This window comes from Patella vulgata, chromosome 6 (genome assembly GCF_932274485.2).
Source record: "Patella vulgata chromosome 6, xgPatVulg1.2, whole genome shotgun sequence".
NCBI classification, from domain to species: Eukaryota; Metazoa; Mollusca; class Gastropoda; family Patellidae; genus Patella; species Patella vulgata.
The window spans coordinates 28428774-28444951 of NC_065884.2; the positions used below are offsets into that span (position 1 = coordinate 28428774).

A 16178-nucleotide genomic window follows, 5' to 3' on the forward strand; every position below is an offset into this window, starting at 1 on the left:
AAAAGAAATAAAATTAAGTTATAGAATTCTATAAAATGCTTTAGAAAATAAAAAAGTCTTTAGATTAGTTTTAAAAGTCTGAAGTGATTCACAACTTCTTACTGTTAATGGTAATTTATTCCATAGTTTAGGAGCTTTAATAGTGAACGACTTTTCTCCCGCTGATGACTTAGCATTGGATTCACAAAGTAACCAGTTATCCCTACTGGAGCAGAGTTGGCGGTTGGATTTATTAAGAAATGTAATAGCTGAGATAGGTACACAGGAACCAAAACATTTAGACATTTAAAGTTTAATAGTAGGATTTTATAGTCAATTCTGTAAGTAATAGGTAGCCAGTGGAGGTTAAATAATATTGGTGTTATATGACTAAAATTTGAAAGTCCAGTTATAAGACGGGCCGCATTATGCAAGAGCAAAATCTGCTTATTACAAGTCTTTCTTTAGGCCTGAAATGTTATCTAAATTATCAATTAGACATTAATTAACTTATCCAGACCATAATAAACTCTCGATGTCAAGGCTAGCCTTCGATGTTGGCTGGATTAGATTCCTATATGCTGCTAACGGCTATTGATAATTAAATCAGAAAAAGTGGATAATCGAGACTATGCTGTTTATATTGATGATTTTAGTAATGATGACCGAGACTATGCAAAAATTTCACCCGCTTCTTTCTCGGCTCATAGTGGATCAATTTGACTGAAATTTCCAGCAAATTACCTTTACACTATCTAGTTTTTAACTATTATAACGAGAACTGCCATCTCTTTATCTTATCTCCCATAATGTATCTTTAAGTAATTCTTTTTTGTGAAGAAAATCCCTGAATTATTTTATCAAAAAAGCACATGTCAAAACAACTATTGCTGAAATTGTCACCGATTTTCAGGGGGTGTAACTCTGTATGTAATGGAAAATAGATACCGGATGATTGTGACAGACGGTACATTTAGTCTATTCAATCGATATCAAATAATGTTTTGTTAGGTGTGAAAACAATGATCAGCGTTTGTCATTTAATAAAACAAAAAATTAATTAACCAATAATCAAGGGTTTATTGTTATGTTCACGCTTCTTTTTACCTAATTGGTGTGGGGCCAGATAATTAACTGTAAATCACAGGATTAGTGGATGCGGTATGACAGGACGGTATCAACAATGGCGGTTGAATAACTAAAACAGTGACCGCTGGCTGCGTTAGAGGAGTGACTGTTTATTAAAGAGATGAAACCAAAGAATTTCTATGCAGGGAATTTATTGTGACCACTTACAAGGAGATGTTGCTGAAATGGAGTGGCTGGTCATACAGATTCTACTGTATACACTTACATGAATAAATAATATTGCAACTTGTGATTTTCATTCATAGTGGATGAACTCTTTTTCCAATGAGTAAATTTTTGATATATTCATTTTTATTATCTGTTTTTGAATGGCCAGCTTTTTATAAATTGACGACTTTGATCGTTTTGTGTCATATATTTTCACCTATTAACGTTTTTCGTCCGTATGTGAACCATATCAACTTTACAGTGCACAGTATTATTTTTGTTGTGATAGGTAACTTTTATTCATACATTGATGATATTCGTAGATATTGTATCTTGATTTATTAAAGTTTCCAGTAGTGTTTATAATGCACTTCTTTGAAAACTTTTTTTTTTACCAAGTACTCCAAATTCAACATTTTTATGTTCTGCTTACGAAGAAGAAAATTGACTAGTGAACAATATTGAGCTATTTTTGCCATTTTATGATTCAGGGTAATTGTTCTAATGATGTTACACATGATGACCAGAATTTGCGAGTTATACAGGAAGCCATGGAAACGTGTGATTTTTCTGAGAAGGAACAAGAAGTAAGTCATAAAGATTTTTTCATCCTGTTGAAATTGAGAATAATTACTCGATGTGCTTTCTTATAGGCCTCACGATTGTGTTTTCTACATATTTTAGGGTATATCAGGAGAAGTGTTGGGTTTCAAAAATTTTCTTGTCGGACATTTTGACCGAAAATAAAGGGGCATAACTCTTATCATTATATTAAGCAGGCAGTTTCAGACCACAATTAAATATCATGTGTCAACAAAATATTCATATCTGTACGTAATAAAAGATAGATGCACCAGGTTATTTTTCATATTTATATAATTATAATTCCTGTATGGTATTCAAATTCATGTCAGTAATATTCCTACAAAATTACATGTTGATGTAATACGATAGAATGAAAGCGTGCTGACAACTGTCGACCCATACTTTTTTCAAATTCCCCTTCAAAATTACTGTAACCATCGCTCCATGATACCGAGCAAGTGACATCATCTGCTAATGATAGCACTCACATGCACTATCGTATGAAACAATTAACTACTTACACTATTCCAATCGAAATATTTGTCGACATTTCTCAGCTAGTTTTTTTTAAAAAAAAAAAATAAATAAAAAAAAACCCTATTCAGAATATTATCATAAACCTGAGAATATGCCATCAAAATAGAATCTGTTCTCCGACATTACTCATGACAATTGTCAGGTTTACATCTCTCTTAATTTCATGCATCTCGCGAGATTTCTACTTTAATTTTCGATATTGTATTATAACCGTGTGTGTGTTAAATAGCTTTATTTAACGTCTGCTTCCACAGAAGTGATATTGTAGAGAAATTAACGGATATATTGATTTACAAGTTAACGGATATATTGATTTGGGGTGTTATAATATATACTCTTACAATATGTGACATGTATGACTAGTTTATACATATTGTCAGCTCACATCAATGCAATTAAAATGAATAGTCCGACAAAGGAGAAGCAATGACGTCTGTTTAAGATTAGATTGATGAATTGTCCGACAAAGGATTAAGTTAGTCAATCAAGGCAGATTAAGTAGTTAACCAAGGTAGGTGTATAGGCGGTATAACACAATAAATACGTTGATCACTTAATTACCTAATCAGTCCAGCCTATTATCAACGATAATCTGGTTGTGTAGTAGTTATACACAATATTAATTTTGGAATTTTGAATATTATTCACCATGTCTTGATGTCCAATCGGTCACATGTCACAAAACTCAATTTCTGGAGTTACTCCCCTTAGTCTATAGTACATTTGTCAATAGACAATTTTACCCAATAAAAGCACACGTCTCTCTCTACGTCAAGGGATAGAAAAGCAAATGCCATACAGTGTGCAATGAGGGAAATTTTGTTTAGACAGCTTCATTCTACCTACTCTTGCTGCAATTTTAAACTGTCAAGAGTTCCTTTACGTGCGCTGCCAAGAAGCACACCGGACCATGGTTTTTCTTCCGAATGACTAGGCACTTTTCCCTGTAAGGCTGTCTATTCTGTATCACTGACTAGGGGAAACTGGGCTGGAAAATCCACAAGGATAGAGATGAGGTTTAAAGTCCACTTGACACAAAATCAGTCATTTCGGGACTAACACAAGGTTCAATTTTGTTTCAATAATTCACTTGCGCATAGGGATCTTTAGCAGTGGGAGGAAACCGGAGGACCCTGAAAAAACCCACAAGGTTGGACAGGCGACCCGACCCTACTCCTTGTCAGGTACAACCGGGGATTCGAAACCACACAGTTGACTCAATGATAGACCTTATGATACAACGTGCACGTGCTGACATCTCTTGCAAAATGTGGGACCGGGGGGTATCTTGCATGGCAACCGCTTGCTTTTGTGCTGGTTAAACTTGGTATATTTAAAGTGTTTGTAAATGTAATTGTGTGATTTTATATATTTTGACAGGCACTGTATTGTATCGTAGCATCAGTTTTACATCTAGGTGATTTAACCTATGAGGTTAATGAGAGTGGAATGGCTAAATTAACAGATGATAAACAGGGACTGGTTATAGCGCAGGTAATGATTATAATACTACTGCTACGAACGTTACCTGTTTACCATTTGAGATAATTGTCACTAAAGTTGTTCCTGAACAGGCTTATTTGTGGCGTATTTTTTATTCTTATATTCTTCTTATATATTATTTACTTTTTGAACTTACCAGAAGAGTCAGTCTGGGAGTTTGGAGAGGGAGGGGGTTGCAAAAACTATTTCAGATAATTTCAAGAAAATGTGAACATGCATCATATTGACGTTTGCAGATTTTATAATAAATTGTTTTCCTTTTTTTCATCAAAACTAGTTAGACAAAATAGTTTACTTCATTCAGTCAAAGTTCACTTATGTGACCCCTGGCATGGCCACCCTTACAAACCAGTCAGATCTATATGGATGGAGTTGAGGCCATCGAAAGTATACACTAGATAACCCAGTCACCAACATTAAAAATTAAGTCAGATCTGTATATTGGTACTATTTGGTGTAAGTTTAAAAATATTTTGAGAACAATTGACATTTATATTAAAATTTATATTGAATATTTATAAATTATATAAGATGTTATATTACAGTTATTAGGATGTGAAGGAGATACCTTAGAATCAGCTTTACATAATAGAACTATAGATGCTAGAGGAGAAAAGGTAATTACAGTCATATACAGTAATAATGTTTCATATCTTAATACTGCAGTCTACTGAAGAGTTTCTACAAATTGAATATGATTGATATAATCCTTCAATATTTTGAGATATAGTTCTTGTTTTGTCTCCAATATATCTCATTTTATGTATATGTACTGACTGTTTATATACTATTCAAAATAAGTGGGGGATATTTGATTTTGGGGGCATAATACTAAAATATGCAAATGACTACGAAAAAAGTCACTATAGAACCTAACAGAAGAAACATTTCCAGTTACATGTGACGCCCAAACGCACCAATAGCTACCGCATGGAATGCAGGTGATGCTTGGGATCATCATGGGGGTCCAACCCAAGATTTGCACGACTCTGACTTTGAATGTTACAGTCATTGTGGCATTGAATTCCAGGGTGGAAACATCAGTTTAATTGTTTTAGTGACCAGAAAACAAATTTTGATATGCGTCGGCTTACCCAAAATGAAAGGTTACGTGCCCTTGACATGCTACAGATCGGCACAACACAGGCGGTTGTGGCGCGGACGATGAATGTTTCTCAGTCTGTCATAAGCAGGCTATGGTCCAGATACCGTGATACACAATCTGTACAGGACAGACCATGATCAGGTCGACCAAGGGCGACAACTCAAGCCCAGGATCGATTTATCCGTACCTTGGCCTTGAGAAATCGTGTCATCACAGCAAATCAGATCAGCGCTCGTCTTCAAACAGACACTGGTGTGAGAGTGAGTGGCCAAACGATTCGGAATCGACTGCATAGGGGTCACCTTCGCGCCCCCCTTGTTTGAGAGATCATCACATTCAGGCAAGACGTCGTTGGTGTAGGGATCGTCAACACTGGGATAATCGACGCTGGAGCAATGTGATGTTTTCAGATGAGTCAAGGTTCACTGTTGATTTTTTGGACAGACGTAGGAGGGTGTGGCGTCGTCGAAACGAGCGCTTCCAAGACGTTAACGTCATCAGACATGATCAATTTGGGGGTGGTTCTGTTATGGTGTGGGGAGGCATCACTGTTGCTGGAAGAACGGCTTTACATGTTGTTGCAGGGCGTGTTACAGGCCAGTACTACCGGGACAACATCTTGGCAGTCCATGTTGTGCCGTTCGCACGACGTCATGGCCGCCGTTTCATCTTCCAGGATGACAACGCAAGATGTCACAGGGCCAGGATCGTTACAGGTTACCTTCAACAACAGAACATCACCACATTACCTTGGCCAGCACTGAGTCCCGACCTCTCCCCCATCGAGCTTGTCTGGGACATGCTTGGACAGAGGTTACGTCAACGTCAACAACGTCCTGCCAATGTCCAAGAACTTGCTGCTGCGTTGCAACAGGAATGGGACAATCTGGACCAAAATGACCTTAGACGTCTCATTAGGAGTATGCCACGTCGGATCAATGCTTGTTTGGCAAACAGAGGAGGATTTACCCGTTACTGACTTGGTTGTGATGCTGTGGTAACTTTGCTGTTTGACCCCGGGTATCATTTTACCCTTATAATGGTCAGTCTGTGCCTTACTTAGTCTAACGATCATTTGGAATAAATCGATGAATGTGAACTTTGTTTCTTCGTCAGTTTCATTAGGTGACTTTAATAACACTTAAAAATCAAATATCCCCTACTTTTTTTGAATAGTATATTACAGTATCCTTCAGTTAACTATTTTCCAAATTAAACTTTTATTTTATTGGATGAAATCATTTTGTCATTAATATGGAGGTTTTTTCCTGTAGTTAAAAACACCATTGAATGTCGATCAAGCTATGTATGCCAGAGATGCCTTAGCTAAGGGGATTTATGATCGACTTTTTACTTGGATGGTGCAAAAAATCAACAAAGCTTTAGCCAAAAAGGTAATAAAGATGTATTTAATTTTTTTGTCTACCCACATGTCAGTGTGATAGTATATTGTGATCATTGTGGTTGTATATTGTGGCCACCTGTCCAAACATCCACAATTCCTTGTGAACACTCCGAAGATTAGATATATTTTCAGGTTGATGGGAGTTTTTTTTCTGTGCTAGCTTTATTATTTGAAATCAAATCTTATGACAGACCTAGTAGCACGTCGAATAAATATATTTTTATTTCTACTTCAACAAATAGAAAATCAATAATTTTTGCAGAATTTCATACTTGATATCATTTTGTTTATTTTTGCTAATTTCAGGATAAATTAAAATGTTCTTTGATGGGTTTATTAGATATATATGGTTTTGAAATCTTTGTTATGAATAGGTATGTGTAATATTTTTATTATACACTCATATCTCATGTGTGATAATTATATTGTTGTCATCTAAGTCCATCCATCCACTGTACGGGCTTGTTTAATTTGTCTTAAAGGACAATATTGGTGTCAGTTATAATCACATATGTGATAGAACTAATTAAACACGTTCCAAATATAATTTTAACACAGAGATCATTGCTACGATAGCTGAGTAATACAGGTTTCCTGAATCAGAAGTGACGAACGCTAAAGGAAAACACGAGGCATCCCTCAATATAACTGACTGAAGTGACGAGTGATAACAGATACATGGGCGAATTTCTGCTCACTAATAATTCCTTCCAAGACCAAAAGTTGTTGTGTGAGACTGTGAGAGGATATCTGACAATTCATAAAAAGAATTGACTGCCACTAGATAAGAGAACACGAAAGAAAAACAGAAAAAGTCTGTGCATTACCATGTTTTTATAAGGTATAGAATGAATATAAACAAGGGAATGTACGGACTATTTCTAATTTTCTTGCGTTCTCTTATCTAATGACATTCAATTACTTTATTGAATTGTCAGGTATCCTCTTACAGTCCCGTATAACAACTTTTGGTCTTCGAAGGAATTATTAGTGAGCAGAAATTCGGACGTGAATCTGTTATCACTCGTCACATCAGCCAGTTATATAGAGGGATAACTCGTGTTTTCCTTTGGCGTTCGTCACTTCAGATTCAGGAAACCTGTATTACTCAGCTATCGTAGCAATGATCTCTGTATTAAAATTATATTTGGAATGTGTTTAACCAGCTCTATCACATATATGATAATGACTGGCACCAATATTGTCCTTTAAGGCAAAAAGAAAAAAAATGTAACAAAATTTGCACACTGATTTTTAAGATTTTTCCTCCAAACCTGCTGGGATTGTTTGGATTAAGATAAATAGGGATCCTGTCAAATTCAGACAAGTGGTGTACATATATTTCTTGCTATACTATGTTTTTGTTTAATTACTGTCACATTTTCTTTCTGTCAATAAGTAAAAAGTCTAATTTATACTTATTCTGCATATAAATGATAAACAATTGTTCAAAAATTTGTGTGTGGTTTGTTGTGAAGGAATGTACAATGTTTAGTCCATCAGTTAGCTATAGTCCACATGGTTTTTTTAACAGTGGCCGAAACGTGGTCTACTTCAAGATGAGAATAGGGTTCTTCTAAACCAATAGAAGAGGTTTAATTGAACAATAGTTTTATGTGAAAGTCATTAGAAATCTATGATTAGGTCTATGATTATGCAGTTGAGCTATGTTAGGGAGCTGTTATTTCCAAAAATTTACTGATTCTCTTGATCTGTTTTATAATGCTCCCATTATCTACAAAAGAATTAATACATGACAACCTTTGGTCACTTAGCTTTATTCCGAGAATTTTAATAGGCTATACCTGTTCCCCAATCCCTATTGTTTATAAACAAAAAATATGTAAACCTATATTTATTTCAGTTTTGAACAGTTCTGTATAAATTATTGTAATGAGAAATTACAACAGTTATTTATTCAATTGACATTAAAATCTGAACAGGAAGAATATCAAAGAGAGGGAATTGAGGTCAGTCTTACTTCAGTTTTTATAACAAAACATCAATTTGTATGTATGTAGGTGAGCATTTTGATTAAATACATATTTAAAACTTCATTTCTAATTACAAAATCTTCATATATTGTGACTTGTGTAACTTCAAAATGTCAATGTAACATTTATTGTTAATAATTGATATTTTTGGTATTTCAGTGGGTTCCAGTGCAATATTTTAATAACAAGATTATTTGTGATGTAGTGGAAGGAAAACCGATGGGCATCATTGCAATATTGGTAAGATTTTTAACATTTCATTGAAATTGAAAATACTTTGGGACTTTATTAGGTCACAGTTGTTGGGATTTACTGATATACCCTGTAATGTACAGAAGGATGTCACTATAGACATCAGTCAATCGGTACCGGTACCTATATCATACTAAACAGGTTTTCTGTAATGTTCACCTTTACCTTAAAGGGAGGTGCCAGTGTACATGTAGATAGATCTTAATACCTCATTCAATTTGGTGTATGACTTTGAGCGATAAAATATTTAATTTTTCATTGAGTTTTGTTGACATTTCTGGTCAGCACTCTCCAAGGTGGAGTTCTCTACAGATTGACTGGATTAACTTTGATATTTAGATTTAATCTAGGCATTTGAATATTCCTGAAGCAGTGTTTACAAGCCTTATCAACTCATTAACCATTGCTACATTTAAAAGTTATCGAAAGTATCTCTGTTTCTGGTCCTACAACAACTTTTTAAATACTTAACGAGAGGTTACATCACATAGTAGATGAATTAAAACGAGTCACCCGTATGTGTAGAAATGGTTAATGAGCTGAATATATGTCACTTCAGGAATATAATATGTCGCTTCATTAATATATGTTGCTTCAGGAATATATTGTTTCAGGAATATATGTCAGAAATCAGAAAATATATGTTGCTTAAGGAAATCTATGTCACGTCAGGAACTTACATCACTTCGGGAATATATGACACTTGGTGCATTGTTAATGTTACGGCCCGTTTTTGTAGATTTATTACTTTGTAATATGGATAGCAAACTCACATATAACAGAATAATACAAAAGTATTTGCTGTAGCTGATGCTAGTATTTTGATGTAGACTTCAACTAAACCTTTAAAACCTATATATTTATGATTTTAGGATGAAGAATGTTTACGACCTGGTGAACCTTCCGATGAAACTTTCTTAGAAAAATTATCAGAAACTATTGGACAACATCCACATTTCGTTAGTCATAAAATAGCTAGTTCTAGTACCAGAAAAACTATACAAAGAGATGTAAGTTAGTTGTGATTAAACTGTTGTGTATGTTGTTGTCAACTGTAATGAGACCAATGTGGTACTAGTAAGACATTTTTCGCCTTGGAAATTTAAATAATGGCATTCTTTGGCAAATATATTAAACCTTCTGGGATAAACTAACATCCTGCAAAAACAGTGATTATTAATTGGGTCCAGTAACGTGTCCGTTTAAACATATTACAATATTATTGTCATGTATTTAAGAGATAAATTTCACTCATTCAAGTTCGTGTATTTTACTGAAAGCAGGATATTTGGATCATAGTTGCAGACAGTATCCTGCACATATGTGCTAAAAGTATTTAATAATAATAATGTTTTTTTTACTGTTAGGAGTTTCGATTGATTCATTATGCCGGAGATGTGACTTATAATGTTAAAGGCTTTTTGGATAAAAACAATGATCTGTTATTCCGTGATCTTAAAGAGGTAAGTCAATTTCTGCATTTCTCCATCAGTTGCATTGCAAAATCTAATTGCCAGCCCTATTCTTCTTTAGTTCTTTCTGTTCACAGTATATTTCATACCATTATGGTCTGAGTTTTTTTTAAACTTGTTGACATTGATTTGATAGTTAGCATCATTGCTGCTGGTGAGTATATTAATACTAGTGGGCCAGATAAAACACTCATCATCCATACATCGGATGATGTATTTCAAAAACTCAGATCAAATAGCCTTGAAATACTATTCAAATGTGATTATTTGTATGATCACTAATCTATACATCTAAAAACACAACTAACAAAATTTTATATTCAGATTAATTATTCAATGATAATGTATATAATCTGAATTCTACTCTTCAAGTGGGACATCACAGTAAATTTCTGTTGATTACTTATAAAGTTTTCTTTACTTCTCCCGACGAGCCAGCAATGGAATTTAATTCCTTGTATCTTCTCTAGGTCGTCATTAAGCATCCTTGCTTTCACTTGCCTTGTGGGTTCCACTCCAGTGCCTGCCTTGTAATGCAATCTTTAATAAATTTGTCTTTGACTTTCTGGTTTGTTCTTTCCCCACATTTCCTGTTTGGTAATTTTATATGCAGGGTCATTCGGAAACGAGTGTTGATGAATATCTGTAGTTTGTATTCAGTGCTATTTGTTTGACTCCGTGGATCCGTCTCATAAAGTAATATAGACGTGAATATTTTTGTCTTCAGAAAGATGTTGATGTTTCTATACACTGGTTGTACTATTGTCAGCCCTATACACATGTTCATATTCTGTTTGAATTATAGAATAGCTAGATAAATATATATGGTAACCATTTCAATGAATTTTACAGGCTATGAGTCAGACAACTAATTTAATTACATCCGAATGTTTCCCATCAGAAGAATTACAGAGTAAAAAACGACCAGAAACTGTAAGTTATAAAACATCTTTTGCATTTTTGTCGTAGATAATATCAATTGTGGTAAGATTTATTATGCCTGTTCTCATATTCCGCTACTTCACAGACCTGTTTCTATTTCTAAAAGTAAAAAAGATCTAAATTGATTGACACTCATTCATATGTCAACAGCATGAATTAAACTATGATGAAATAAATGTAGAACCTTAAAATGTGATGTTTGTGATAAGTTATTTAGCCACATGAAAATTCTTGGAAAAATAAAAACACAAAAATATAAGCCTCCCTGAGATGTTTTTGGAGGACTGTCTAGATTATTTTTTTGTACAACCCAAATATCAATTGTATTAAGTATCTATCACTGAACAAGTTTGTTGCCGGGGATACTGTTTTTTGATATTTTTCACAGATCGGTTCCTGCTCGTCCCCGGATGTATCACTGAGATCCAGACATGCCTTCGCTGTTTCAGGGAATCTTCCGCCCTCCTTTATCGTCCTTCTCTTGGATTATAATTGTTTTAAATATTACATCACAATCTGCTTTTGTTAGTTAGTGATTAACATTATCACACATTTATATATGGAATCAGTTAAAACAGAAATATGAAAATATGCTAGTGTGAACAAGAATTTTTGCTCTCAGGTTTTAAGATTTTTGGCTTGAAATATCAATATTATCACTAATTGTTAATAGGTCTATGTAAACAAACTTCTAAATAATTTTTGTAGTAATTCTTGTAGAATTCACCAAAAATGCTAATTCAGTATTGTGTCTAATATATTGTAAACAATATTTCAGAATTATGCATTGTTAGTAAATCTTGGTCAATTTATGTAATTCTATAGAATCTAGACATTTATTCAACATTTGGAAACATTGATTTGTTATTTCAGGCAGCTACCCAGTTTAAAACTAGTTTATCAATGTTAATGGATATATTAATGTCTAAAGAACCATCTTATGTACGATGTATTAAACCTAATGAATATAAACGAGCAGGTACATTTCTAGTAATATCCTCTTCAGTAGTATGTCATAATATACAACTATACAACACGTTTCATATGTTAAATACATTGACTTAATTATATGTTGTTATTTCTACAGTCCAGACATCATAAAATGCCATTCAAGAGATGACCAATATCATGATCAGTCACATTCTTGCCTCTCTCTTGAAAAAAATTGTTATTTTTTTTCATTTTGAGTACAGTCTGTATCACTACAGTCCCGGGACTGTACAGCACAGTGGAAACTTACGATTTACCCCAGATCCATTCACGTGATTCGATATTTGTTGTTTATTGCTAGCAGTATCTGTGTAGTTAGTGCCACATCCGCATGTTTGTCTTTTTGGTTCTGTTTGCATGTAGTGAAGTCCTCCTGCACTTACTATTAAGGTAGGGAAAAATAGTTGTTTGTCTGACAAATAACAACTGAGAAATCAACCAATAAAGAGAGGAATTCTAATTGCCTTGATCGACTACTTAATCAATGTGATTGCCTTTTTATTTTAATCCTGAAAACAATTCATGGCTTCTCTTTTGTCAAGAAATTTTAATTTCCTTAATGTCATTTAAAAACAAGACATTGCTGTCACCTACACTATGTAACACCCCAAGTCAAGTTTTAATAATATTGCCATTTATCAATCTAGTTGATTATTACATGTTGATTAAAGAAATCAATCAAATTGTCAGATAATCCTTGTCAGTCTTACTTTTGTGAGAATCAGCTATGTGGTAAATGCAGCCCCATTCAGTTCACGGTCCAAGTAATTAGTACATTTAACAAGAAGATCTGATAATATGTGGATGTCTGCTATATCTTTGATTTTAAAATTTATCATTGCAATGTTATTGAAAAATATTTGATGTGAAATATTATAAAATTTCAGGTGTTTTTGATGAAAGAATTGTAACCCATCAAGTTAAATATCTTGGTTTAATGGAGAACTTACGTGTTAGAAGAGCGGGATTTGCTTATAGACGACCTTATGAAGTATTTCTACGCAGGTATGTCAACTTGTATACTTTGAAATCAATAAGTATATTGAATTATAGATAGGTACTTGCATTCAGCATTCAGTGGATTTTGGCTTTGCTTTGGGAATGATCACATTAATTCGTCTTTTGTAAATGCTTCCTCAGTTGAGGGTATAGTTAAGGGGAGACAATCTAATTGTGGTCTTTAACCCGTTGAGCATGTAGTTTTTAAAACGTTAACTACCCCCTATTGTGTAATTAATTTGACGAAAAACGTCATTTTTGAACCTTTTTATTCCTGAATACAAATGATAGTAGTCCGAATCCATATTAAAACTAACGGTAAACGGAGTCCCTTCCCTTTAATTATAAAGCATATCACCAGCAGCTCCATCATTATCACTACTACTGGCACTAAGATCGCCAGGTGTAGCACTTTGGCCCTTGAGACATTTTTGGGTCTTTATAAAATTGTCTCTTCAATTTTGTCTATAAAGTCAAATCACACGTACTTAATGAACGTGGATATAGTTATTCGTAAAAAAACAGTGATATTTTGGTCAAATTATAATCATTGTCAAATAGTCATCAAATTCTAGCTGTTTATTGACCTATGGTTGATAGACCAAAAGTAGGTAATGTTTCCTATCTTATTTATGGAAAATAAAGAGTTTTATTCCTTATATGGCGTGGAAATTAACGTCAAGGTTATCGAAGACCTGCAGTAATTAGGGGGTATAAATTAGGGTGTAGAGGCGAGCTGGATTAGAGCTCACCCAGAAATTCCTACCAGTCATTACTATTGAGAACGAGGAACCTGCAAAGTTATTGCCAGTTTACCAATAAAGCTGTGAAATCATTGTTGCTGTAGTATTATTTTCGATCACAAGGAACACAACAAATAAAAAAAGTCTGTAGTACTACAGTAGATCATCACCCTCAGGCTCAGATTCAGTGTCTATATCACTAGCGTTTATCAAATACGCCTCATCCCGATCATCAGTGTCGTCTTGCAAATGTTCAGGCAAAGATATCCTCGACCAGACGTAACCAACGCACTCAGGAGAGCCATTATACACATGCTGCGATCGTGGGGGAATCCCCACCACGTGACGAACTATGTTCTAGGAATAGGTTGGGGAAAATACTTCCAAGACGTTATATTACGTCCTACACACAGTGAGTGGCAGTTGTCCAGGACGTTATATAAAGCCCTACACACTTAACAGGTTAAACAGTCTTAAGAAAACATACAAGAATATTCCAGAAATAAACCTCACTGGAAATCATTTTATTAATCCATTAATCGATATTACAGATATAAGTGCCTCTGTCCATCAACATGGCCCCATTACCATGGTTTACCTAAAGAGGGAACAGCAGAATTAGTTAATTATTTGAACTATCAACAAGATGATTTCCGTATGGGAAAGTAAGTACAAACAAATTATTCAAAATACAAACCTAGGATTCTCCTGAAATAAATCAATGAGAATCTTTTAAAAACAACTTATATTCTCAAATTATCTCATCCTCGAACTAGCTGTTATCCTGTTTGTAGTTATTTACTATTCTAAGAACTAGGTTACGCTTTATTTACTAGTTGAAGTCTTGAGGACATGAAATCTTCATGTGAATCCAATTCAAATTTCCAATTTGAAAAATTATTTGAATGTTTGATTTTATGTCAACATTAAAATATCATTTATAAATGCTTGTTCAATTATATATTTTTCAAGAAGGAAAAGAAATATTATATTTTTTTTCAGGACAAAGTTATTTATCCGATTTCCTCGAGTTTTATTTGCAACAGAAGATGCCTTTCAATTAAAGAAACATGATTTAGGTGAGCTAAGTATATAATTATTTTCTTTCAAATTGACCTATCTATTATTAACCCTTTCAACACAAGTGGCTCTGACGTTGTAGTGCCCACAGTAATAGTGACCAGTTCTCTAGCTGCAAACTAAGCTTGTTTAAATCCAGACAACATCTGTGGGTACTACGTTCAGAAACTTGGCTGTCAATGGGATAAGAAGATATAGGGTAATTTTTGAAAGCTGTGGAGTAAAATAAAATTTTGTATAGACCATCCACTTTTATAACTGGGAACTGCAGTGACTCAGTGAGTAAGGAGCTGTCTTTCTAACCTGGAGGTCCCAATTTTTTTCCCATTGTTGGCCGTAGAAGTTCATGGAATCATGAAAGGACAAAACCCTATTAATAGGTAGCTCTCCGAGACTTCCGTTTCAGAGTTAACCATTCTTTTCCAAAAACCTTGTTAACATGATAGAGGCTACAAATTTTTTCAAGCCTGTGATCATGATAGAATCAGATTTCCGACAAGGAAACTTTGATATTATTAAATTTGGTGATCATCAGATATTTTCATGCTTTGCTTGCCTGTCCTTTTTTGTTTGAAAGCGTTTTTTTTTTTTTTTTTGATTAACTCTTTACCAATATTTTATTAAATTTTTTTCAGCAACTCAAATCCAATCCCAGTACAGAGGATTTACACAAAGAAAGAAATTTTTACACATGAGGTTGTCAGGTATGATGATGTGGATTTTATCTAAATTAACTATCTCCATGTAAGGAGAATATTGAACTAGTGAAAAGAAAGTTTTTTTAATTTTTCAATTAAGATGTTTACTGATATAAGGAATGTTTTTCTACATAATATGGTCTATCAAGATTGTGAATATGTCTTTTTAGAACAAAGAAAATAAAAACTAATTATTACTTCCTTCAGTGCACATTTATCTTTCATCTGAAATGCACATAATAGTCAGGAAATATCCTGACTAAAAGCAATTTGTTTTGATTCAATTTACAGCTATTATTGTTCAGTGTCATTGGAGAAGATATGCTGCTAAGAAATTATTGGAAAAACGCAAGAAAGCTGCTCAAGATGTCAGAAAGTAAATTAAACCTTTCTATTATAATGTTTTATCAAATTTAAATTTAATTGACAATTGGATGATATTTTAATACAAATAAGTGAATAGTGAAAAAAAAAATAACCTTGTTACATTGACATTAGAGTATTTTTTTTTTATCATGAAAGTGACCACTTTGATTTGAACACCATAGTCCACATACATTTCTTGAATATTTTTCATTTCTCTGTTTTATTTGGGGAA

The 16178-nt window shown here is 33.8% G+C and overlaps 1 protein-coding gene across 4 annotated transcripts in view; it reads left to right on the forward strand.

Moving 5' to 3' along the window:
* Positions 1–16178, forward strand: part of LOC126825716 (unconventional myosin-Ic) — an 82438-nt gene that overhangs the window by 39511 nt on the left and 26749 nt on the right. For all 4 annotated transcript variants that reach the window (XM_050555483.2, XM_050555482.2, XM_050555486.2 and 1 more), the window contains 16 exons: positions 1767–1862; positions 3778–3891; positions 4446–4517; positions 6280–6399; positions 6717–6784; positions 8275–8380; positions 8564–8644; positions 9529–9666; positions 10024–10119; positions 10981–11061; positions 11944–12049; positions 12948–13065; positions 14354–14467; positions 14805–14881; positions 15518–15586; positions 15872–15956. In XM_050555483.2, the coding sequence (XP_050411440.1) occupies positions 1767–1862; positions 3778–3891; positions 4446–4517; positions 6280–6399; positions 6717–6784; positions 8275–8380; positions 8564–8644; positions 9529–9666; positions 10024–10119; positions 10981–11061; positions 11944–12049; positions 12948–13065; positions 14354–14467; positions 14805–14881; positions 15518–15586; positions 15872–15956 (1541 nt within the window). The remainder of the gene's footprint in view (positions 1–1766; positions 1863–3777; positions 3892–4445; positions 4518–6279; positions 6400–6716; positions 6785–8274; positions 8381–8563; positions 8645–9528; positions 9667–10023; positions 10120–10980; positions 11062–11943; positions 12050–12947; positions 13066–14353; positions 14468–14804; positions 14882–15517; positions 15587–15871; positions 15957–16178) is intronic.